The sequence below is a fragment of the Geotrypetes seraphini genome, chromosome 12, assembly GCF_902459505.1.
Source record: "Geotrypetes seraphini chromosome 12, aGeoSer1.1, whole genome shotgun sequence".
NCBI classification, from domain to species: domain Eukaryota; kingdom Metazoa; phylum Chordata; class Amphibia; order Gymnophiona; family Dermophiidae; genus Geotrypetes; species Geotrypetes seraphini.
The window spans coordinates 3,284,318-3,308,924 of NC_047095.1; the positions used below are offsets into that span (position 1 = coordinate 3,284,318).

The following is a 24,607-nucleotide window of genomic DNA, read 5'->3' on the forward strand; positions in this document are numbered from 1 at the left end:
TAGGAGAGGCCCTCTACTTCCAGTCATTCAGCCATTTTGCTGGGATCTTCGGGATGCTAATAGGACCTCCACGGACTGATCCTCAATCCCCTAAGTCTCTCACAAAAAAAGGGGGGGAGGGGAGACAAAACACAGCTGGCACCATGAGCATCCTGAAGGAACGTTATTAGCACCTAAACAGCCTGCGCTCCAGCCCCTGACTAAGTCAAAGGGGCAAGCAAACACCATGGGAACTGACCCTGAGCTTCACTACTCTTCAGCAGGCTGGCTGAAACAGGTCCCTGAAGGATACACCTGCCAGCTGCAGATTTAAAATCTGCTCCTCTCCACGCAGGCAGAGTAGACTCTTATCAAAAGGGATCTCTAATTTCATGAAAAAGACCATGACTAGAGCTAAAAAATGCAAAACTATTGCAAAAGGAAAAAAAAAAGAAAAAGAAAATCGAGCAGATTAGAAATCACCTTTCATGCTCACCTGCACAAAGAGAAACTGAAAGGGGAAGCAGACTCCTGGGAGAAGGAGGTTTCAAAAGCTGTTACTGACATCTTTCTGCAGTATGCTTACAAGAATAGACAGAGTACCAAAGGTTCAGCATACCATTCCTATTGTACTGAAAAAGAAAATTATGAGTAATTTAGAAAATTATCTAAAATTTTCTACCTGTTTTTGATTTCACGAAGGTCAACCGAGACTGTGGCACTGCAACAATGCGTTTGGATTTTTTGGAGCCAGCATAGGTAGATAATGTCCGAGGTGAACCTACAGAACAAAAATGTAAGATCAATAAACCCAATCCCAAACCATTTATACAAAAAACAAGATCTTTTGGCTGAAGGATTCATTGATTTTTTTCAGAAAAAATTTACTATGGATCAATGTATCTGTACTAGGAAGTGATAGACAGCAAAATTATCAGACAGGTTGAGTGACTGCAATAGGATGTACAGTTCTTCAGAGCTCAAAATAAGTGTAAAATTATGAGCATGTGCTCCCCCTCTCATACTCAGCAGTTCCCTCAAAAGTACATAAATGGACACTCAGCAAAGTGAAATTGCATGTTTTATTAATCCTTCCATCTTTACAGAGTTACGGGGGGGAGGGAACTTTTTTTTTGTTTTGTTTTTTAAATACCGTATTTCTCACTCCATAAGACACACCTGACCATAAGATGCACCCTAGATTTAGAGGAGGAAAACCCATTCTGAACCAAATTCTCACTGCCAGGCTCTGCACCCAACCCCACACTCCTTGCCAGGCTCTGCACCCTGTCCCCCCTTCCCTGCCAAGCTCTGCACCCTGTCTCCCCTCTAGTGGTAGGCCAGGACATGGCGGGCAGGGACATGGCATAGGGCAGGCAGGGACAGGGCATAGATGTCAAGACAGATGACTTTAAAATATGCAACTCAGTAACAACTATAGAAAAATAGACAAACATAATGCAAAATATAGACAGCAGATATAAATTCTCAAAACTGACACATTTTGATCACTAAATTGAAAATAAAATCATTTTTCCTACCTTTATTGTCTGGTGATTTCTTTCTTTCTTTCCTTCCTCTCTCAGGCCCAACAATTGTCCCTTCCTCCCTCCCTCCCTCCCTCCTGTTCCCCTCATTGCATTCCAGCCTCTGTCCTCTTTCGCCCCCCCCCCAAACCTGCCCACCCGCTGGATTTAATAACCTCCCACTGCTGCTGCTGTGAGAACACATCGGCAAAGCAGCAGCAGCAGGGGGGGGAACCGAAAGGGACTCCTGGCTCAGCAGCGCGGCACCCGGAACGGAAAGAATTGCTGGGAAGGGACAGGCGGGTACAGCAATTGCACACCGCCAGCCCAGAAGCCTGACGTCGGAGAGAAGGTCTGGGCCAGCCAATGGTAGTCATCAGAAAGAATCATTCCCCTATTGCAGAACAGAAGCTGAATACTTCATATGGCACATTAAGTATTAAACTCTCTCAGACTGAAGGCTGGTTCAGGTAATTAAGAGAATACAGACTGCAGACTCAATAATTACTTTGCAGATTTTCTCTAGCAATGCAAATTTCAAGAGCACTATCACGATTACAGTGGATCTAATTTGATAGTATAGCACAGTTACTTCACACACAAAGGAGTGGAAATGTCCAAAGAAGACTGGTGAACTCAGATGTATTTCATAAAAAACCTTTATTTCTTCAAAAAAGTGATTTAATGACTCGACATGTACATGTTTCAGCCAAATGGCCTGCCTCAGGAGTCTTGCAAATCACACATTGAGATGAAAATCAGCTTCACATAAAAACATTAGATCAATCATCCATCTAATATAATAAAATGGTAGGACGCGCATGCGCACTAAAAAATCGTGTTCCCTGATCCGTCGCGAAAACATGAGTGCGCATGCGCGGGTTTTACGTCACCGAACTCTGTTCCTCCTCCACTATGCCACGCCAGCCATGTCCGCCGCCGGCCTTGAGCTCCTGGGGGCCGGCGGCGCGAGCCGCCCGGCCGGTGCTGAGGCCCCGCCTCCCGCTTCCGCCCTACACGCTCTTCAATTCCTCCAGCCAGTGGCAGACCAAACAGGACCCGATCGGACACCAGGGTTCTACACACTCGCGGAACCCAAGGTAATGTTCACAAAGAAGTTATTTTTAAGTTCAGCAGACCCCAAGGTAATGTTGTGGCCGAAGTTATTTTTTAAGTTCTAAGCCGCCGCGGCGGCTCTTCTCACGAGCCGCACCTGCGTCGGAGAAGGCTTCCGACGCAGGCATGGATCGTGAGAGAAGCAGAACTTAAAAATAACTTCGGACACAACTAAGGGAGTCATGGCTACAAAGCATTGGCCATTACTCGCGATCCCGGCCGCTCCTCACACCCACTAGCCTGCAAAACAGCTTCCCACGAGGAAATAAGCAAAATGGCCCTACACTCACAGACCCGCGAACAGGGTTGCCATGGAAACGCAGTCGCAAGGGTCAGTGAGAGGGGATCAGGAGCGACATGCACAGCAGGGGCTTAGAGGGCAAGAAAGTTGCAGTTGGAGAGATTGAGGAAGGGAATGTTCAGATAAAGAACTGAGACTGAAGAAGGGATTAAAAAAAAAAAGGAAGAGACACCTACAGGGAAGTTTGCAGGAATCAGGAACATATAGAGAAAGGAAAGCAGAGACCCCTGCAAGAACAGAAAAAGAGCAAAGAGACTGGGGATGAGATAGAGAGCAGAGATGCTTGCAGGGAGAAAAAGCAAGGCACTAATGTTACAGCTGAAGAGTGCAGAGTGAGGAAGAAAGCAGAGACAGCGCTACACAGGGAAATGGAGGGAGGAAAGAGAGAAAGAAAAAGACAGACAGACATATATTCTAGCACCCGTTAATGTAACAGGCTTAACGGATTTCCATCGAAATATGCTGCTCAGGGGGATGGGAGGCAGGCAGGCTGGGAGGCAATGGAGGGGGGGTTTCAATGGAAGGCAGGCTGGCATCGGAGGGGGGAGGAAGGAGGCACTGGGGGCACTAAGGACATAGGAAGGGGCACTGAGGGCACTATGGACATAGGAAGGGGCACTAAGGACATAGGAAGGAGGTACAGGGAGATTCACAGACAGAAAAAATGACAGACAGACAGCATGCAAGGAGAGAGAGACAAAGATAAAAAATACCCAGACAGACAGACATCCTACTGCAGGACAGGGTAGGTAAAAGGAAGGGAGAATGGACAGGGGGAGCAGGCAAGGGGTGGTGGTGGACAGCCAAGGAAAAAGAAAGATAGAAAGCGCAAAGGACAGACAGAGAGAGAGAAAGAATTAAAGATAGACATACACACATATATTCTAGCACCCGTTAATGTAACGGGCTATAAGACTAGTAGACAATAAAAAACTCCATACTGGAACCTATGACGCCTTAGCTTCCAAATGCATTCAAAAGCTCATATTGCAAATCTTGGAAGTACCTCATGGTACATGTCTGCTGGTAAAGTTGTACCCTCAGCTGACTTACCTACAAGCAGCAGTATGGAGTTAAACTTTGCCAAAAATTTTTGTTTGTGAATTTTTTTTTTTTGCCTACTTTGCTGACCTGTAGAAATGGAAGCACTTTCGCAAAAGATTTCAAACTTGGCACAGAAATTTGCCCCAAGGTGTTGTACCAAACTGCAAAATTTCAGACTCCTAGGTAGTTAGTTTCCTTCCACCGCAGTGCTTAAGCAAAGTTGGCATTTTAGGTCACACAAGACATGGGAGTGCATCGATTGCTTTTGTTCAACCACCCCTAGCTCCTGACCAAAATGAGATTGTTGAGGAATTTCTGAAACTAACGGGTGCAATGGATAAGGTGCCACAGAAAATTGAGGTTGAGAATGAATTAAAATAAGTTGTCTATTAAAGATTTGGGACTCAGATGGATCTATAGTGACAGTCTGAGGCAATTGTAATTAAGGATTGAAAAGTCTAAATTGCTGATTCTACATTTCAGCTAATGCTAGGAAGTTCAGAAGGTTGATTTTGTGACTCTTAAGAGACATAGATTTATGTACCATTCTTCACATACATCCATGGGGAAAAGGTTCTCAGAGGAACAGGAAATTTGGGTGTTTTACAGATAATCTGTTTTATAGATTAGAAAATACAATACTACTTTGAAAGTCATACAGAAGTTAAGATGTGTTTGTAGGAAGTAGGGCTTTGTATTGACATGATTGATATTTGAAAAGGTCAAAGATCAAGGGTGATTTAGGAAGAAAAGTGAAACACTGCCACCTGCTGGGTTTAAAAAACTTAACCGAATGGACTTTTAATGTTAACATTGATGTAAGGCATTTTTGGAAAGGAAGTCATGTGATCACTGTGCCATTATATTCTAAAGCATGATAATTATTACAAATGATGTCACATAGGATTTAAATCTGTTTGCCTTGTTTTCTCTCTTTGAAGAGCATTGAAATTCTGAGGGCCTGCTCTTCCCAGGCTAAGGGAGCTCTGTCAATAAAAACATATTTGTTTTTACATGGCTTTTTCTCGTCTGTTATTTGAATTCACAGAACAGAGTCTCTAGCCCAATCATGTGGGAAAGAGAATCTATTCTGGCAATTCTTTTGGCCTCGATGTTCAAGTCTCCAGCCTACTTGAACAAGATAGATCCAAAAAAATGTTGCAGAGTTTCATTTGAGACCCTAGACAACACCTCTGCAAAATTTGGTTGAATTTCAAGGGGGTTGAGCATGGGCGGTTTTCAGTATTGGTCCACTTGACATGGAATAAACCAAAAGGCTGACAAAATCGGAAAAGCCTTGCACCGGAGGACCTCTGCAAGACCCCAGACTGGGGAATTAGGGCCTCCTCTGACACCATGTGCTTACGTTTCACCTCCTCGTTGCTTGTGGCCTCCAAGCGTTATCTCTTCCCCGCAGACCAAGCTTTCTGGACTTTGAGGTTCCAAGATCCTGGAGGACTGATTAGAGCCTGAGCCTGAAGCACCCACTCCATGGCACGTGAACACGACCGCTCCTCAGCCAGTAAAAAAAAAAAATATTTGCTAAAAATCTAAGATGGCCACCACCAGCAAATTTGTATCAAAAAGAGTATATTGAAGCTTAACTGAAAAACAAAAAATATCAAAAAAGAGATTTTGGAAGTGAGGGAACCTAACCCCAGAAACTAGGTTTTTCAAACCCTCCCCCCTCGATTTTCCCCATTGGGAGCAATAGGAGTACACACTGTGACTTCTGGTGCCTGTCAGCTTGCAGCAGCAGCCTGCCTGCCTGCCTACAGGGAAAGGATTTCTGCCTCAGAGATAGCCAGTACAAGTCCACCAAACATCAGGGCTAGTAACTTCACAGCCGGCTTCCCAATACCCAGAGGACCCCACAGCCTATGATACACTAGCAAGTGAGCAGCTCCGAGGAGAATGGACCATGAGCTCCTGAAGGGACACAAAGCAGGCTGGCTCCACAGGTACTTTGAGATTGGCCTGAGAGCAGCAGTCTACACATATGGGACTGCGTCCTTTCCCTGGCAGAGTAAGCCCAAAAAGGGGACCTCCAAAGACCAAAGTCACACAGAAGTTTCAAACACTGATAGCAAAAATACCCGAAAATAATAAAATGAGTTTCTGAGTTCGCTTGCAAAAGGAAAAACTGGAGGGAGGTGCTCTCCACAGCAGAAGGGGAGGAGTTCAGAGTTTTTTGAGTGACACCCTTCTGCAGATTCGTGACTGATGGGAAGCAACATATACAGTACGGAATCCTATGTTTTGCTACAGAATTTTATGATATGTATTAAATTGAATTGTTTGGATGCCTATAGACTTGTTTGCAATTTTTCTTCCTTTTTCTGGGATAGTCGTGTATGAACTTAGTTGGCATTTCCTTAAAAGTTTTAAATTCTTGGGGGAACGGCACACCAATATATTACAGTCTGATAAAAAACACCTTTTGCTGTTAGTTCATTGAAGTGGTATGAATGGTATAGATAGTGTTTCCTAAGTCAATCCTGGAGTACCCCCCTTTGCCAGTCAAGTTTTGAGGATATGCACAATGAATATGCATGAAGTAAATTTGCATACAATGGAGGTAGTGTATGCAAATCAATCTCATGTATATTCATTACGTCTTAGAAGAGGTCATCCCAATCTATACCAACAAAAATCCGTCTCTTGAAAGGACGGCTGCTGAAGAGAACCTCGAGGCAGCGTCCGCATCTAAAAATAGGTCCAAAGAGATCAGCGTTCAGACTCTGCACCAGCAGAACATATACTAAGGCTCGAATTAATCATACAGGACACCTGCCACCGCAGTCACATCAACCCACACCAGTGGAGAAAGGCATGCACCACCACAGAGGATGCATTGCGCAGGCTGGAATTATAGGCATGCGTCAGAAAAGAAGTGGCCACTACCACTCGGCTACCTGAGGATTCTAGAAAAGAATATTTTGTATCATAACAGCCTACTGTGATCCTGAGAGACCTAAAACTTCACTCCACAGCCCTAGGAAGGGCTGCGCGCTGGAAACCTGCACCATGGCAGAATCTACCACAGGCTGTTAAGACCTGCCAAAGAGCAGGATTCAGGTGATAAAGTGGAGACATAGCTGTAAAAGATCGTAAAACACTGTCCAGGGATCACATTGTTCTGAAACCTGTCCCAGGATCTGTGGACAGAATGGAAAAGGCACAGGAGAACGAACCAGGACTGAAGCCTGGAAAGTGAAAAATCCAAATGGAGTTCTTTCAGAACATCAGCCATAAAAAGGCAGATAGAAGCCCCCTGAAAATGCAAAGAAGGATCAGAACTTCCAAATACAGATGCTCAGGAAAGTCAAGAAAACCAATCTCAGCAAAGGCATCAGCCGACTCCAAATTAAATAAAGCGGCAGGAGACGAAAGAAACAGAAAATCTGCATAGTAACTACTGCAATAGAAATCTGGCATGGCCAGACAAGAGAGCTCCCAAAAGGAAGCTTTGCCACAGACCGAAAAAGCCCCACTGGATGTGTCAAACGAGTAGAGTTTGAGGAAACATCATTCAGAGGAGTCAAATAAAATACAGTGATAAGGCATACTGCAACTAGGCAGGCAATGATGAGGTACATGCGGCGTGTTAAAAAAAAAAGTCTCCAGACTTGGAACGCAGGCGAACTGCACCAAACTTCAGAATGGCCCCTGGGTGAATTTTCTTTGGTAGGTATAGACCAGCGGTCTCAAACACGCGGCCCGTGGGCCACATGCGGCTCTCCGGGTGCTATTTTGCAGCCCGCGGTCTGGACGCGATCAAAGGAAAAATTATGTTCTTACCTGTTAATTTTTTTTCCTTTAGACGCAGCAGATGAATCCAGAGACCAATGGGATAGCACACATCTATCAGCAGGCGGAGATAGAGAAACTGATTTAACAGGTGGTCCTATTGGCTGGCACTCCTCCTGTATCTCCAGTATAGCTCCTTGCCCAAGCATCCATAACCATCAATAGGCATAGCATGTAAAAAACTTCTTTCCCATAACAAATCTCAAAAGGCAATAATATAGAATACAACCATCAATAATAACAAACTTCGAAAGTTGGAAAAGAAAAAAAACCAACAGACAATATCCAGAAAGGGTGAGGCTCTGGATTCATCTGCTGCGTCTAAAGGAAAGAAAATTAACAGGTAAGAACATAATTTTTCCTTCCTTAGCAACAGCAGCAGATGAATCCAGAGACCAATGGGATGTAGCAAAGCAATCCTCAATCTGGGTGGGAAGCAAACGCCGCCTCCGCAACAACCGAAGCACTAAACACATCTACTGCATGCGCCCCCACATCAAACTAGTAATGCTGAGAGAAAGCACTCTCGAAAGACCAAGTAGCCATGAGACAAAACTCCTCTAAGGAAAAACCTTCTGGACCGAGTCCAAGAAGTAGCCATCGTTCTTGCGGAAAGGCCATGAAGTTCTTTCGCCAACCGCTTCCCTGCCATCAAGCAAGCATAAAGAATGTCCTCCTGGACCCATCGAATGATGGAGGCTTTGGACGCCGCCATACGTTTGAGGCGTCCCGTGAAGAATACAAAAAGGGGATCTAAACAACTACAAGTCGTTAGAAACCTAGCTCGCGGAGAACGCTACACACTTTCAAAAAATGCAGTGAATAAAAGCACGTCTCCCCATTTCTCCTTTCAGGAAGAAGCAAGGAAAAGTGAGTGTCATAAAAGAAAGGAAGACACCTCCTTATAAATAAATTGTGGTACTATCCGAACTGACACCCCAGATTTTGTAAATCAGAAATAGGAATACCCGCCAAACAAGGCCTGCAACTCAGAAAACCGACGAGCTGAAGCCATGGCCACAAGAAACACCGTGTTCAATGGCACAGCCCTTTAGAGTCTCAAAAGACGAGGATGAAATGAGGCCTTCGGTAAACTGCGAAGAAGTACCTTAAGACTGTACTCCAGACAGGGCTTTCTAAGTGGTGTACATTTAGGAACTGAACCATATGAAGCTGAGAAGTAATCGAAGAGCAATATACCTAGTCCTTGTAACAAGCTAAGAACGGCACTTGAAGCTTAAGGGAATTGAACGCTAAGCCCTTGGCAATACACTTGTGTCAAAAAAGAACTCTGGAAGGGTGCAAATGTTGAGAAGTACCTAAGAAAGGAAAAACCTCCAAAAGAAAGCAGAAGCCACAGGTGAAGACGTCTGTATCGCCTGGATAAGAGAAGAAACAACTTGATTCGCATAACCCTTACACGTCAGCCCTGACTTTTCAAAAACTAGGTCGCAATACCAAAGTAGTACAAATATCCATGTTGATCGGACACTAGGTGAGCAAATCCGGAGATACCAGGAAACTCAGTCCGGCTGTCGAAAGACTCATCAGATCCGCATAGCAAGGATGGCGCAGCCAAGCCAGAGATTCTACAAATACTGTTCCGGGAAAGCTAGCTTGAGATGGCAAATCCAAGCCATCATCAGCCAGGGGAAAACACTGAAAAAGAGAAACCAGAAGCAAGAAAGAAGCCACGCTGCTACCCCCTCTAACTCCCACTCCCTGTGCCCGCAGAAGAAGCTAGGAAGCATTGAATTGTGAGACGAGGCCATGAGGTCTAGTTCCAGGAGATCTCACGTCCATAAAAAGAGCTGGAACACCTGAGCCAAAATTCCCAATATCCAGGATGTAGAAGATTTCACTATTACACTTTCTAGAGCGTACACAGCGCTGTACACTGTAACATACAATAAATGGGCCATGCTCAGATTCGCGGAGGGAAAGTCTATCCAAACTCTTTTCCTGACCCATAAAATGATCCAACAGAAGAGGAAGATGAGGGTCCACCCATTGAAGTAAAACAACAACTTTACCTGGCAACTGAGTAATTCACCTACTGCCCAAGCTGTAGAGAAATACCCCCATTATAATACCGACTGAAAAGACCCTCAGCGGCATTCCGGAAGAATGGTCTGAAGCTCCGGAAAGGTAGCCTGACCATGCTCAAGAGAAGAAGAATGAACAAGTACTGAGTCGCCCCCTAAGACCAGACTCCTGGAGCCGAGGATGGAAGGCACTGAGCCCCCCAACCCGACATGTTTGGTGGCCATGAGCTAGTCCAGCAAAGACCAAGGCATGCCTTTGAAAAGAGAAATCTCGCTGAGCCACCAAATCATACAGAGTGAGGCATGAGGAGCCTACCAAATAATTGGAGCCCTGAGATACCGGGAACCACCGGAACAAAAGCGACTGCTGTAGCGTTATAATAATAATAATAATAATAACTTTATTTTTGTATACCGCCATACCCAGGGAGTTCTAGGCGGTTCACATCAATTAAACAAAACTTAATAAGAAATTACAATAAACTATCTTTACAAGTAAAGAAGGTATTGGAACAAAATTAACAAGAAATTACAATTGATCATGGTTACAGTTGATCATAATTACAGGCAATGAGGTGATAAAGATGGGCATGCGAGGGGGGGGAATGAGTAGGTCATTGGAGTTAGTGAGATGGGGAGATCAAAAAGAGGGGGCAGGGGACCGGGCGAGTTGGGTCGTTTGAGGGAGGGGAGAGAGAAATGGAAGAGATGGGATTAGGGATATTGAGCGTGGAATAAATGCGTTTTGAGTGTTTTTTCGGAAATCAAAGTAGGAGTGGGCCTTAAGCAGAATTTGGGCTAGCCAAGTGTTCTGTTTGGCTGCCTGGAAGGCGAAGGTTTTGTCGAAGAACCTTTTGAGGTGACAAAGTTTTAGGGAGGGGAAGGTGAAAAGATTGATTCTGCGGGAGTTCTTTTTGTTGCAGTTCAGGATGAAATGAGGGGTGAGGTAGCTCGGAGATAGCCCAAAGACAGTTTTGTAACAGAAGCACGCGAACTTGAATAGGATTCTAGATTCAAGGGGTAGCCAATGTAGTTTGTGGTAAAAAGGGGTGATGTGGTCCCATTTGTTTAAGCCAAATATAAGGCAAATGGGAAATCAAGCCGAAGTTCCCAGTGGAGTCAGCAACATGGATCCTATAACCTGTACAGAATCCCATACTCTTGGTCATGGCGACCGAAAAAGAACACAAACCTGAGACTGTGACCCATCGCCCTAGTCTCTGGGAAGAAACATATTTCTCTCCTATATGAATAAAAACATCTCCCCGATATACCTATAAACAGTACAGGAGAAAAGAGCACTGTGCAAATTTGAAGATTCACGTCCAAAGAACTGAGGAAAAGAAACCACCCTTTTCGTGTCAGTCAAATGGCCTGATTGGAAGATGTCCGAATCAAGCAGTCAGTCAAGAAGAAATTAGGTGAATTACCTGGTAACGCCAAAACGGTACCACTGCCCACATTTTCTAAAATGGTCTTGAAGCCTTGGGTAGGTGAAATGGCATGTGCCAAAACCGAAAGCGTTACTCAAAGAGAGACAAGAAAACCTAGTGCCGATTCGGAGTCCATAGTGAAAATGTAAATATTCTCCCAGTTTTTCTGAAGAAATGTGTAATCCTGAGAAACTAATTCAGCAGAATGGGATCCAGCCTGCCCAATGCCCCCGTCTTGGGCACCATGCAGTAAGTGGAACAACATCCCTTAGTTCCTGAAGAACTACAAGAACTGCCCTGAGGAACTGCCTTTCCAGAACTGTCTTTCCAGTAACACTGAAAAGTGAAACACAAAACATAGAGACTCCAAGAACGAACTGGAAACCTGAGGAGGATGCAAAGTTGCAAGCATCCTGAAAAATCTTCACAGCCCCCTGACCTGACATTATAGCGTCTTCTACCTTATGAGAAAGCCTGAAGAGTCATTGGAAGAAGTCAAGATCCCCTCAGAATGAAGTACAGAAGGTCAGGGAACGGCAGGATGAGAACTGTAGGATGTGCGAAGATTCTCCTAGGAAAAATCAAGTTTCACAATGTAAAGAGGAATATACTGGAACCATGAAAACAGTACTTCCATGCAACATGAGCGAAATACATATGTCCTTTAAAGTGAATACGTACTAGACTCATAAGAACATAAGAACATAAGCATTGCCTCCGCCGGGTCAGACCAGGGGTCCATCGCGCCCGGCAGTCCGCTCCCGCGGCGGCCCTCCAGGTCCATGACCTGAAAATGTTCCCTACCTAACCTAAAAAGTCCATATCCTATTTGCTCAATGTCCTGTGAGGTAAACCTCTATCTGTACCCCGTTATTCCCTTCACTTCCAGGAAGTCATCCAGTCCCTTTTTGAACCCCAGAATTGTACTCTGGCTTATCACCTCTCCGGGAAGCGCGTTCCAAGTGTCTACCACCCGTTGAGTGAAGAAGAACTTTCTTGCATTTGTTTTGAATCTGTCTCCTCTCAGCTTTTCTGAGTGACCTCTTGTTTTAGTTGCCCCTGCTAGTTTAAAGAATCTGTCCCTCTCCACCTTCTCTATGCCTTTCATGATTTTATAAGTCTGTATCATGTCCCCTCTCAGTCTCCGCTTTTCCAGGGTAAAGAGCCCCAGCCTGTCTAACCTTTCGGCATATGAGAGGTTCTCCATACCCTTTATCATCCTCGTTGCTCTCCTCTGGACCCTCTCGAGTATTGCCATGTCCTTCTTGAGGTATGGTGACCAGTATTGGACGCAGTATTCCAGATGTGGGCGCACCATTGCTCGATACAGTGGCAGGATAACTTCCTTCGTTCTGGTAGTGATACCCTTTTTGATAATGCCCAGCATTCTGCTCGCTTTTTTTTGAGGCCGCTGCACATTGCGCCTCCGGCTTCATTGTGTTATCCACCAATACCCCCAGATCTTTTTCTTGGCTGCCTTCCCCGAGTACCCTCCCAATCAAGATGCTGCATCTACCGCCCCGTGGAAAACAACAGCATCCTAACAGGTATCAGACAAAGCTCACATCGCTAATGAGAGCTTCAGGGATGAGGCTAACAGCCACATAGCGCGGGTTTGATAGAATAGGTAACTGGCTCCTGGTTAGAAGGTGCTGCACAGCCCTTCCTGTCTGGTCAGGGGGTCTGTCTAGCATGTGCAATGAGAAGATGGCGACAGGAGAAACCAGCGTGATAAGCATGAAAATCTGAAGTCCAGGCCCTCTCAGAAATAGAAAATGAGAGTCCTGGCCGCAGGAAGATGCAAAGTGTCATAATGCCCATAGAGACAGTCCGAATTTAGAAACTGTTAGTACTACCTTTAGGCGTATATATCCTATGTCACTACTAGACACATGCAGCTCAGCACAGAGGCCCAAATAAGAAGGACAGTTACCAACAGACAAAGGCTAAATCTGCAGGGACCCCAAGAGAGACAATGAGATACCTGTGTGAAATACAGGGCACTATCTTACTGCTGATCTCACCGTGCCGTGAGTTGCCGTATGTCGCCCCAGTCCGGAGACAAACCGAGACTGGGTGACCTAGCACAGGTCAGAGTCTCTCTGGTAAACCCCTTGAGTGTTAACCCCAGAGTCCAATTAAACAAGCAGCTTCCTTCAAGGGAGTACAGCAGGAACACAGACATAGACATATAAGCCTGCCCAAGCTTGTCCCAAAGCTGGTGAAACACATACAACTTATCTGAACCGGAGAGAAGCCCCGGCATACCCTGACCAAAGTCAGCTGGAAATAAACTACCGGAACGCTGCAGCTTTCCCGCCATTGCCGGAGACCCAAGCGCACGCCTGATTCTCGCTGACACGTGGCCGCTGCAACAACGCTCCTAGAAACATGGTAGGATGCAAGCCCCGCAAAATTTACCTTGCCGCGGCTTGCATAGAAAGAAAATCAGACTCAAGGAATAACCAGAAGAACGTGCCACAGCTCCGGAAAAATCATGTCCCATCTCATACGCGCTGCTATAAACCGGCACCTGCACAATCAGCTGCACATGGCCGTGACAAACACCTACGAAAGAGAGCCTCAGAATAAACAGGACCACTACTGCTGCACTGAAACCCAACGAGGAGAACAAGTGCGAGCATGAAATCGCACCGCTACTGCCACGCTGTAACCAACAAGGAAACCAAGCTTGTGCATGCAAAGGGCAGGAAAGTCCCGGCTCCCTCAACAGATTTCTAGTCATAAAACTTAGCTCAATAAAATATCCATTCCTTAAACATATGTTGACCGAACCCACAGTACTAAGACTCCCAAACAGAACCTGAAGTTCAAACAGTAAAAACCACATACATACTCACAAGCTTGTTGTTAGGGCCGGTTGAAGCCAGTTAGAGCTGGTTCTGCAGCACTAACAGAGCAGAATGCAGCAACTATGGTCTCCTTTTTTTTTTTTTTTTTTTAAACCGAGAAGGGAAAGAAGAAAAAAATTGAGACCCAGTCAGACCCTCTAACAATGGAGGGAGGGTGAGGCAGGGACCTGGGGGGGCCCAGGTGTAACCCCTAAAGCCGGCACCGTTCAGCCAGACACCCCCCTGTCTCACTGAAGAGAAAACCTCAACAGGAGAAATAGCATTGCCAGCTCACTGAAGAGAAACCTCAACAGGAGAAAATATTTTTCCAGTCACAGCCAGAATTCAGGAGCTAGTTGAATAGCGACCATTTCCTGCTGGGAGATAGAGAATACTGGAGATACAGGAGGAGTGCCAGCCAATAGGACCACCTGTTTCTCTATCTCCGCCTGTTTCTCTATCTCCGCCTGCTGATAGATGTGTACTATCCCATTGGTCTCTGGATTCATCTGCTGCTGTTGCTAAGGAAACAGCATTTCTCTTCCCCCTTCCCTTCCTTTTGGAGCAGCAACGTGTCTGGCCAGCTCAGTCAATCGTTCGGTTGGCGGCTCCTCGCGCTAACCACTCCTGCATCGGAAGCCTCTCTGGTGTCACAACATCAGAGAGGCTTCAGACGCAGGCGCAGATCTCGCGAGGAGCCGCCACCCTTGGCTTTGAACGGAACGATCAACTGAGCCGGTCAGACATGCTGCTGCTCCACAAGAAAGAGAACGGAAGGGGAGGGGAAAGAGAAATGCTTCTGCTGCATAGGAAAGGGGGATCCTAGGTAAATGCTGCTGCTGCTGTACAGGGAAAGGGAGAGGGAGGGAAAGGGGATGAGAAATGCTTCTGCTGCACAGGAAAGGGGGAAGGAAAATGCTGCTTCTGTTGCTGCTGCACCCAATTGGGGAAAGAGAGGGAAGGAAGGATAAGGAAGACAAGGGAGAGGAGAGGAATAAGAGAAGTCAAGTTCATGGGAGGGAGGGAAGGAAAGGAGATATCAGACCATGGAGGGGGAGTGAGAGATGCCAGGGCATGGGGGAAAGGAAGGAGACAGACTAGGGGAAGGGAAAGGAAGGAAGGAGGGAGGGAGAGAAAGGAAGGAAAGAGATGCCAGACCATGGAAATAGGATGGAAGAAGAGAGAGATAGGAAGGGAAGGTAACACATGGAAACGTAGCAGAAAATTTGAACATTAAGTTAATGCTAAAGATGGATGCAAGGCAGAAAGTGAAGACGGAGAGAAAAACAGTCAAAGGACAAGAAGGCCCTGGAAACATAGTTGAAAGCACGGAAAAATAAAGTCACCAGACAACAAAGGTAGGGAAAATGATTTTATTTTCAATATAGTGATTGAAATGTGTCAGTTTTGAGAAAGAAAAGATATTAAACTTTAAATGTGAGGGCTGTAGAAAAAATAGAGTACTTGGAGGGCCGCAGAAAAAATAGTTAATGTCTCATTAAAGAAATGACAATTTTGCATAAGGTAAAACTCTTTATAGTTTATATATCTTTTCTTTTAACTGTTACAGGAAAGTTTTATAAACTATAGAGTTTTACCTCATTCAAAATTGTCATTTCTTTAATAAGGCATTAACTATTTTTTCTGCGGTCCTCCAAGTACCTACAAATCCAAAATGTGGCCCCACAAAGGGTTTGAGTTTGAGACCACTGGTATAGACCCAGGCTGGTTCCCCAGCTCAAGAGGACCCGGAGAAGGCGAAGTCCAAAGCTTCCGCCTCCTCCTCCAGTATGCTACAGCATGCAAATCAAATTCGCTGATCCAGAGCCCATCTGGCACAATCAATGTCCAAATCCAATAGATTAGGGGATGGAGAGTCCTTCCCAATCGATTTTGAGTCAAATCGAGGGGTTTTAGAGGCAGAATTTAAAGTTAGAAAAAAGATCAATTTTAAAATCCAAGATAGTCACCGTCATAAATTTGCACCAAAAATGGCAAAAATAAGTGAAATCCAAAAATAAAAAATAGTGATTTGGGGTCTGGGGAGGTGGAGGACCTGAACCCTACCCACAGAAACTGTGAAAAATGGAATTTAAATCCAAGACACTCCCAAAGATCTCATAGGAAATAATGGAAGTACTCAGTGTCTCTGTAGTGCCTTTGCCTGTCAGTGGTTTTAAAAACAGCTCAGTGGAGAAAGAGACCTGTCTCAGAAACAGCTCCAAATTCACTAGAATTGAATATCTTTAGACTGTCAGCCTGCCAGAGACCAACTATACACTCTGCCCCCATGGATCTTCTGCCACGCTGTCAGGGGCAGGAAAGGCAGCCTGCGCCTTGAAACCCGGGTGGGTTTCTGTCCAGACACACTCACAGCCTGCTCTAGAAACCCATGACTATGGGGTCACCGGCCAGCAAACTCCATGGGAGGGACCCCGGGTACTTCCAGAAGGTGGCACACAGCAGGCTGGCTACACAGATCCACTAGAGTTTTCTTTGAAGCTGAAGTCCAGCTCTGCAGGACTGCATTCTTTTCCCTGACAACGGACCACCGGGGAGGGGTCTCAAGGCATGAAGCCACCAAGAAATGAAGTTTAAGTGAAAAAATAAAAAAGAATCAGTGAAACTGCAAAAGACTTCTGCTCAGACAGCTTACAGAAATTGAAACTCTTTCTACCACTAGGGGGAGTGCACCATGTGTTCTAAAAAGATGTGAATTCTGCAACAACCGGACTGTGGTTTGGGAATCTGGAAGGGAAGTAACAGAAATTTCTTTAAGAAATGGATACTTGTATATAGTTATTGAAAAATATTATAAATTAAAAAAAAACCAACTATTTGAGTCACCATGGGGCTCATTTTCAGAGCACTTAGACACACAAAGTGCTATAGAAATCTATAGTACTTTTGTGTGTCTAAAGTGCTTTGAAAATGAGCCTCAAATGTATAAATTAGCATTTAGAGACAAATTTCCAAACCTCCTACTTACAGTGTTCTCCCCAGAAATTTTTTCCAGCCGGGTGGCATGAAAAAGTAGCCAGGTGGGGCGGGACGGAGAAATTTGATGGTAGGAAAATTAAGGGCTCCTTTTACTAAGCTGCAATAGCATTTTAGCGCGTGCAGAATTGCCATGCTACACAACTAGAACTAACGCCAGCTCAATGCTGGCGTTAGCGTCTAGCACGTGCGGCAATTCTGCGCGAGCTAAGCGCACGGTAAAACTGCTATTGCAGCTTAGTAAAAGGAGCCCTAAATGTGTACTATTGTATTAGTTAATTATTATTAGTTATTTTTCAATGCTCAATATGAGTGTTTTTCAACCTTTTTACACCCTTGGACCGGCAGAAATAAAAGAATTATTTTGTGGACTGGCAAACTACTAAGACCGAAATAAAAACACACATTTCCGCCCCGTCTCCGCAAGCTCGGTCTCCACAAACCATCTGATCCCATCTGCACAAGCCTCAGTTATGATTTTATATTGAACGCATTTTATTAAAATATAAAAAGAAACAATATTCTGTACAATTGTCATTTTATAAATATAAATATTCAGAGCAAGGACCAACAAAACCCCTGTCTCCCCTCCCCTTCACATATATCCCCTCTACTATCAAGAAAACTGAACAAGCCAAATTATTACAGAATGCTACACAGAAATATCATGCTAACAGAATACGGCAGTCACACATGACAGGAATAGTGTTAGGCTTTGCAGTCCTCAGTTATGTCTCTAGCAGGATATATATTTCAAATCTGATATATTGTAATGATAAAATAGAAATAAAATTATTTTTTTCTACCTTTTGTGGTTTCTGCTTTCATCTTCTTTTCACTCTTTTCCTTCCAGCGTCTGCCCGTTCCATCCACTGTCTGCCCTCTCCCCCTTCCATATGTATCTGACTTTTTTCTATGCCCCTCTCCCCTTTCCATCCAGCCTGTGCTTCCTCTCTCCTTTTTACATCATTCATTCCAGCTTCACTGCTTTCTTCATTTTTATCTCTCCTTCACCAGATCTAGCATCTTTATCTCTCTCTCATTTCTCTGCTGACCCCTTTCCAGCATCAATCTCTCTCTACTTTCTCATTCCTGTCTCTCCCCTTTCCCTCATCTGATCTCTCCATTCCACCCTGATCCCTTTCCCTCCTCTAATCTCCCTGCCGGCTGTTTCCTTCCTTTTTTCCTTCTCCCCTCCCAGCAGCATCTCTTTTTCTACCTCCCTCCAGGTGCAGTAGCAGCTCTCCCTTTATCCAGCAGCTTCCCAGCCTCCAACAGTGGCTTCCTCTCCTTCCAGCAGCTCTCAGTACTTGCCTGCAGCAGTGATTTCCTTAGGCAGCCTTGGGTCCGTTGCCGCCTCTGAGGAAAGGGAAAGTTTCCAAAGTGAATCACTGCCCTGGTAAGTACAGAGCTGCTAGGAGAGGAGACAGCCACTGTTGAAGGCTCCCCATGATCTTACTCCTGCTGTGCCCTGCACATTCGCGACCCCCCCCCAAGCCGGCAAAAACAGCTTTGCACCACAGGCCCTGCCGCCCAAAACGAGCCAGAGGCCCCTACCCACCGCATCCTGCATGTGGACAGACTCTCAGCACAGACGCTGCTGATGGCCCCAATCCACATGCTGACCCCCCTGCACACACTGACCATTTCCCTTCTACTTGTAGCTTCCCCGCGGCCCTCTTCGGCGACTCGGCAGGGGCAGCGATCAAGACAGGCTGCCGACGTCGGGACCTTTCCTCTCTGAGTCCCGCCTATTTTGTTCCAACTTCCTGTTTCCGCATAGGCGAGACTCACAGAGGGAATGCCAGACGTCGGCAGCCTGTCTTGATCGCCCGAACAGAGCACAAGATTTCCAGGGCAGGAAATTTAACGGCGTCGAACTCGCCGGCCCTGCATGGACCGGCAAGAATTTTCTGCGGACCGGCACCGGTCCGTGGATTGGCGGTTGAAGAACTGTGCTCAATATGACTGCCTTTCTTAAGGTTTGACACTTGTTCCACAATTTTTTATTAAATTTAAGAAGTATCCAATTCTAGAAGTGAATAATTAGATATTTGCCCTCTTTCAAATGGTATAGAGCAGCGTCTCTCAAACTTTTAAAACTCCGGCACACTAAACGGAGCAAATGTTTTTTGTGGCACACTAAATGCAACTAAAATGCCTTAGGGAGAACACTGTACTTATATGCAATATTCACACATGCTTTACACCTAATTTTCAAAGAAAAAATATGCAAAAAAAATGTCATGATTACAAAGTACCCAAAACATTTGCAGGTAAAAACTCAGAAAATATCATGTACAATACATTATATTCCAAAGCCACCTAAGTCACAGCTCTGAAGAACTGTAGCTAAGAATAATGAATGCTATAAAACAGCATGTGTACTTTCACCTGCAATTGGGAGTGAAAGCAATTTTCCAACTTACTAAAAAGGTTTCTACTTGTATAAAAGTCTCCAAAATAATTTTTATGCAGTTTGACTAGATAACATACTTGAATCAAACATTGGGAAAATTAAGCATGGAAACAACTACCTTAACTTCAAAATTTGTTCCAAATAAATAATCTCTTACTTTAGCATAGCGTATCTTTCACAAAATACATCAGCCTACAGATGTTATATCTTATTACTGTGCAGCCATACACTATACAACAGTCTATATAAAACATGTAAGAAACATTTGGAAAGGATAAAATCCTTAAAAGCTTATTTGAGACTTTGCTAATGAATATTACAACCAAAACTAAAAGCCATATTGAATATTAATAGTAATTGCCATTCTTACCAAACTTCTTTCTGAGCGTTTGTTTTTCCCTATTAGTTAGAAGCCCAGCAGAACACAATTTTTTATTATTCAGCTTCTTTGTCTCCATGCAAGGCTCAGTGATTGTTTTGGAAGTATAAGAAAATTTCATGTACTGATCAGGTTTGATATCGGAAGCAATCTCTCCTATATATTCTGAACTTTTCCTTTTTCTGCTAAGGGTAGTTATTCTGAATTCATCTTTTGTTCGATTTTCACCTTCCTGAACTCCAGTTTCATTAGAAATGGAATCAATTATTGGAGGATCATTAAAAGTAATCACCGACTTTGAGTGCTTAGATGCAGTACTTTTAGATTCTGTTAAAGCAGTGCCAAGGTATCTTCTACATTTCGGCTTACAAATTTCTGATCTCTCTCCAATAACAGATCTATTTTTGGTAACTGTTGCAAGAAGAACAGGAGGTCTTTTGAACTGTTCACTATTTACTGGTAAGTCATTCTGAATTTCAGAGTGGGGAAAACTGTGTTTTTGTTTAATACAATAAGTTAATTGAGATTTCACTGGCTCCAGCTTTTCAAAACTAGCATGTGTTTTACTGTTCTTCTGTACTGGAAAAGAATTTGAAACAGATGAAACCAAATTATAAGTAAGAGGTGATGCAGATAAGGACTCATGTAATTGCTGAGGTGTAACAGATTGTACAAGGAAGTAGTTATCTTTCACAAATTGATCTGGTGAAATAGGTTTATGTGGAAGCTTCATGTCATTATCTGGGTTATAACTGTTATTTACAAAAGAATCTGGACTTAAAATCTTCCTTTGGCTCAATGAATTATTTAATATTGGTTCTGGGTCCGATGTATCAACAGGTAAATGCATACTATTTAAAGTTCTACCATCAGATCTTTCACTTGTACAATGTACTGTTCCTCGTCCATCAACACAGCTCTTGATACAAGTAGTCTCATCATCAAAATTAAGATGTTGATTTTTGATGCAAGTGATCTCTTCAACTGATTTACAACATGCAGCTGTACAAAAAGCAGGGCTTGTAGTTATCCAACCAATAGAATCTGAAGTACATGCAGCGTGACCCTCCTTTTTGACAGAAATTATTGGCAATAAAAATGTATTATCTAGTCTCTGGATACTAGTAGTTTTTTCAGCCTCACCATAGTTAAAATCTTTATGAATAGTGGATACAGAAATAATATTTTGCAAAGATTCATGTTCAGATGTACAAAGAACAGAGTATGATTTTGATTTCTTCAAAACTTCTGATGCATGTGTAGTAGTACTATGGTATCCTTGAGGGTCAATGGATGATAATCCTTTCTTCTCAGTGCTGGCTATGGAATGCTTTGGAGGAGACAGGTTCTCTCCAGCTGTGGTCAAATTTTCACAGGACTGTAGAGGGCTTCTAATTTTGTATGATCTAAAATTATTCATTTTCCCAGAAACACAAAACGTTTTAGTGTTTTTAATATTCAGTTCTTTTTTCTTGGCTCTTGTAAAATTAATTCCTCCTGAATTGTGTTTCTTTTCAATGACATCCCATAGACGCTTCTGAAAACAAATTTTAAAAGAATTAGAAATGTCAGACAACTTGCAATAAATTTGCCTAAAATTTTAAAAATTAAAGTTCAAAGGAGGAGAATAGAACAACTAAAACCACATTTATTTCACAACCAAAATTAAAAAGTAATGATCACCTAAAAGACACTCATATTGGTTTTTAATTACCATATACAGTGGTACCTTGGATTACGAGCATAATCCGTTCCAGGAGCATGCTCGTAATCCAAAATGCTCGTTTATCAAAGCGAGTTTCCCCATAGGAAATAATGGACACTCACTTTGATACTTTCCCACCCCCCCACCGAGGCCAGCAGCGCTGCTCCACCCCCCCACGAGAACCAGCATTGCTCCCCCCGAAGGCCCCGCGATCCGACACCCTCCCCCCCCGCGATCCGATACCCCCCCACCCGCCGTGATCGGGCACCCCCCTGCCGCAACCTAAGTCCCCCAGAGCCCTCTTCTTACTTTAATGTAGCACCAGCATGTCGGCCTCCTCTTCTGTGCTGGCCTTGAGGATGTGCGCATGCTCAAGGCCTGCGAGTTCACGTTCTCCGAGAATCTCGGAGAGAACGTGAACTCGCAAGCCTTGAGCATGCGCACATGCTCAAGGCCAGCACAGAAGAGGAGGCCGACATGCCGGTGCTACATTAAAGTAAGAAGAGGGCTCTAGGGGACTTCAGGTTGCGGCGGGGGTGGGGAGGGGGTGTGCCCGATGGCAGCGGGGGGGGGGGGAGGGAGGCGCTCGCAAATCGAGGTTCACTTGAATATAAGCGGGGTGGTGGTGTAATATTCAATTGCCCTGCCTTGTACCCAGCCCTCCTTCCCTCTCTTCTTGCTCAGCTCTACACCCAAACCCTGATGCCCAATGCAGGTTTCCCTTAAGCTCTGGTGGTTCAGCAGTGAGCCGGGACACAAGCGATCATTCCCTGTGTCCTGTCACAGCCAAATGTTAACCACCCCGCCTCCCGGACCCGTTGCAGGCCTCCCGCGGACCTGCCTTAAGCCCTGGCGGTCCAGTGGTGAGCCAGAACAGGAGCGATTTTACTCTATTGCGGCCAACTATTATCCACCCCACTTCCCTCCTATCTCCCGGACCCCTCTTCAACATACCTTTGAACCTGGGTAGTCTAGCGGTGAAGCGGGGCAGAAGCGATCTTACTACACTCCTGCCCCATGCAGAGCCATGATCAGAAATGACTGTTAGGAGTTCCTGCAACAATCTTGCAAATTCTCAGTCTCATGAGACTGCCCCAGGAACTTGCAGCAGTCCATTTCTGATCACAGCTCTGCACGGGGCAGTACTAAGAACATATTTAACAAGAAAAGCTTTCATTAATCTATTGCTATCTTAATCCAAGGATTACTAAAATATTTAACTGCACATACATTCAGCACCCCTATTTAATTTCTTATGTACCACCTACCAGCCCAAAAAGCTATCAAAACAGTGTACATTCAGGTACCTGGTAGTTTCAGTAAAAGACAGTAAGGCTTTTGATAGTGTCCCACACTGCAGGTTATTGAGCAAGATGAGTTCGTTGGGATTGGGAGAAACACTGATTGCATGGGCTAAAGGCTGGCTCAGAGGTAGATTTCAGAGGGTGGTGGTAAATGGTACTCTCTCCAAAACGTTGGAAGTGATCAGTGGAGTGCCGCAGGGCTCAGACTTGGGTCAGATCCTATTTAATATCTTCATAAGGGACCTGGCTCAGGAGCTTCGAGGTAAAATTACATTATTCGCCAATGACGCTAAACTATGCAACATAGTAGGCAAAAGCACAGTGCCCGACAGTATGGCACAGGACCTACTCTTACTGGAACATTGGTCCACAACTTGGCAACTAAGTTTTAATGCCAAAAAGTGTGGCAGCAGAAATCCATGCAGAACTTACACCCTAAATGGTGAGACCTTAGCAAGAACTACAGCAGAACGGGACTTAGGAGTGATTATTAGCGAAGATATGAAGACTGCCAATCAAGTGGAGAAAGCTTCATCCAAGGCTAGACAAATGATGGGTTGTATCCGAAGAAGTTTTGTCAGCCGGAAGCCCGAAGTTATAATGCCGTTGTACAGATCCATGTGAGACCTCATCTGGAACATTGTGTACAATTCTGGAGACCACATTAACAAAAAGATGTGCTGAGAATTGAGTCAGTTCAGCGAATGGCCACCAGGATGGGCTCAGGACTCAAGGATATCTCGTATGAGGAACGGCTAGGTGAGTTACAGCTCTACTCACTCGAGGAACGCAGAGAGAAGGGAGACATGATTGAGACGTTAAAATATGTCACGGGCCGTATTGAGGTAGAAGAAGATATCTTTTTCCTTAAAGGACCTACGGCAACAAGAGGGCACCCGTTGAAAATCAGGGGTGGGAGATTTCATAGAGACATCAGGAAGTATTTCTTCACCGAAAGGGTGGTTGATCATTGGAATGATTTTCCACTGCAGGTAATTGAAGCCAGCAGCATGCTAGATTTTAAGAAAAAATGGGATAAGCACACGGGATCACTTCAAGGAAGAACTTAGGGGGGAGGGTCATTAGAGTGGGCAGACTTGATGGGCCGTGGCCTTTTTCTGCTGTCATATTCTATGTTTCTATTTACTAATAGTGATTTAACCTCTTTGGATAAGAAAAAAAAATAGTATGGTGACAAAGTCCACAATTATACACAAGTCAAAATTAGAAAACAGATGTTTAAAAATATTAGAATGAATTATTTGAATAGAAATCAAGAATGTAAAAAATTAAAGATGGAGAATGTTTCGCTGATGCTTACTTTACCTCCTCCTTTTGTGCGTGTCCAGTATTTCAATATCAAGAGGGATGATCTATAACAGTCTTGCAATATCACTATTCTCAAATGCTGAAGTTATCACAATTTATTTCAAATAGGAAAATTACTGATGAGCAACAGTGCTCAATAACATTAATGAAGTAAATGCTTAGCCATGTCATAAACAACTTGATTCATAAACAATTACACAAATAGTTGCCTCTTGGTCCAATATTTATTCCACACCACATTGTACAGATTGGCTTTGTCAGCTGACACCAAAAATAGCTACGACATACACTGGACTTAGGACAATTTTATAGCTGTGTGGTTTTATTTTATTGCAAATTCCCATTTTCTACTGAAGCCAATAAAGTAC

At 44.3% G+C, this 24,607-nt stretch overlaps 1 protein-coding gene across 1 annotated transcript in view; it reads right to left on the bottom strand.

Moving 5' to 3' along the window:
- Positions 1 to 24,607, bottom strand: part of ASPM (assembly factor for spindle microtubules) — a 222,198-nt gene that overhangs the window by 183,581 nt on the left and 14,010 nt on the right. The window contains exons 3-4 of the mRNA XM_033916408.1: positions 19,893 to 21,438; positions 662 to 760 (exon numbers count right to left, since the gene is read on the bottom strand). Coding sequence (XP_033772299.1) covers positions 662 to 760; positions 19,893 to 21,438 — 1,645 coding nt within the window. The remainder of the gene's footprint in view (positions 1 to 661; positions 761 to 19,892; positions 21,439 to 24,607) is intronic.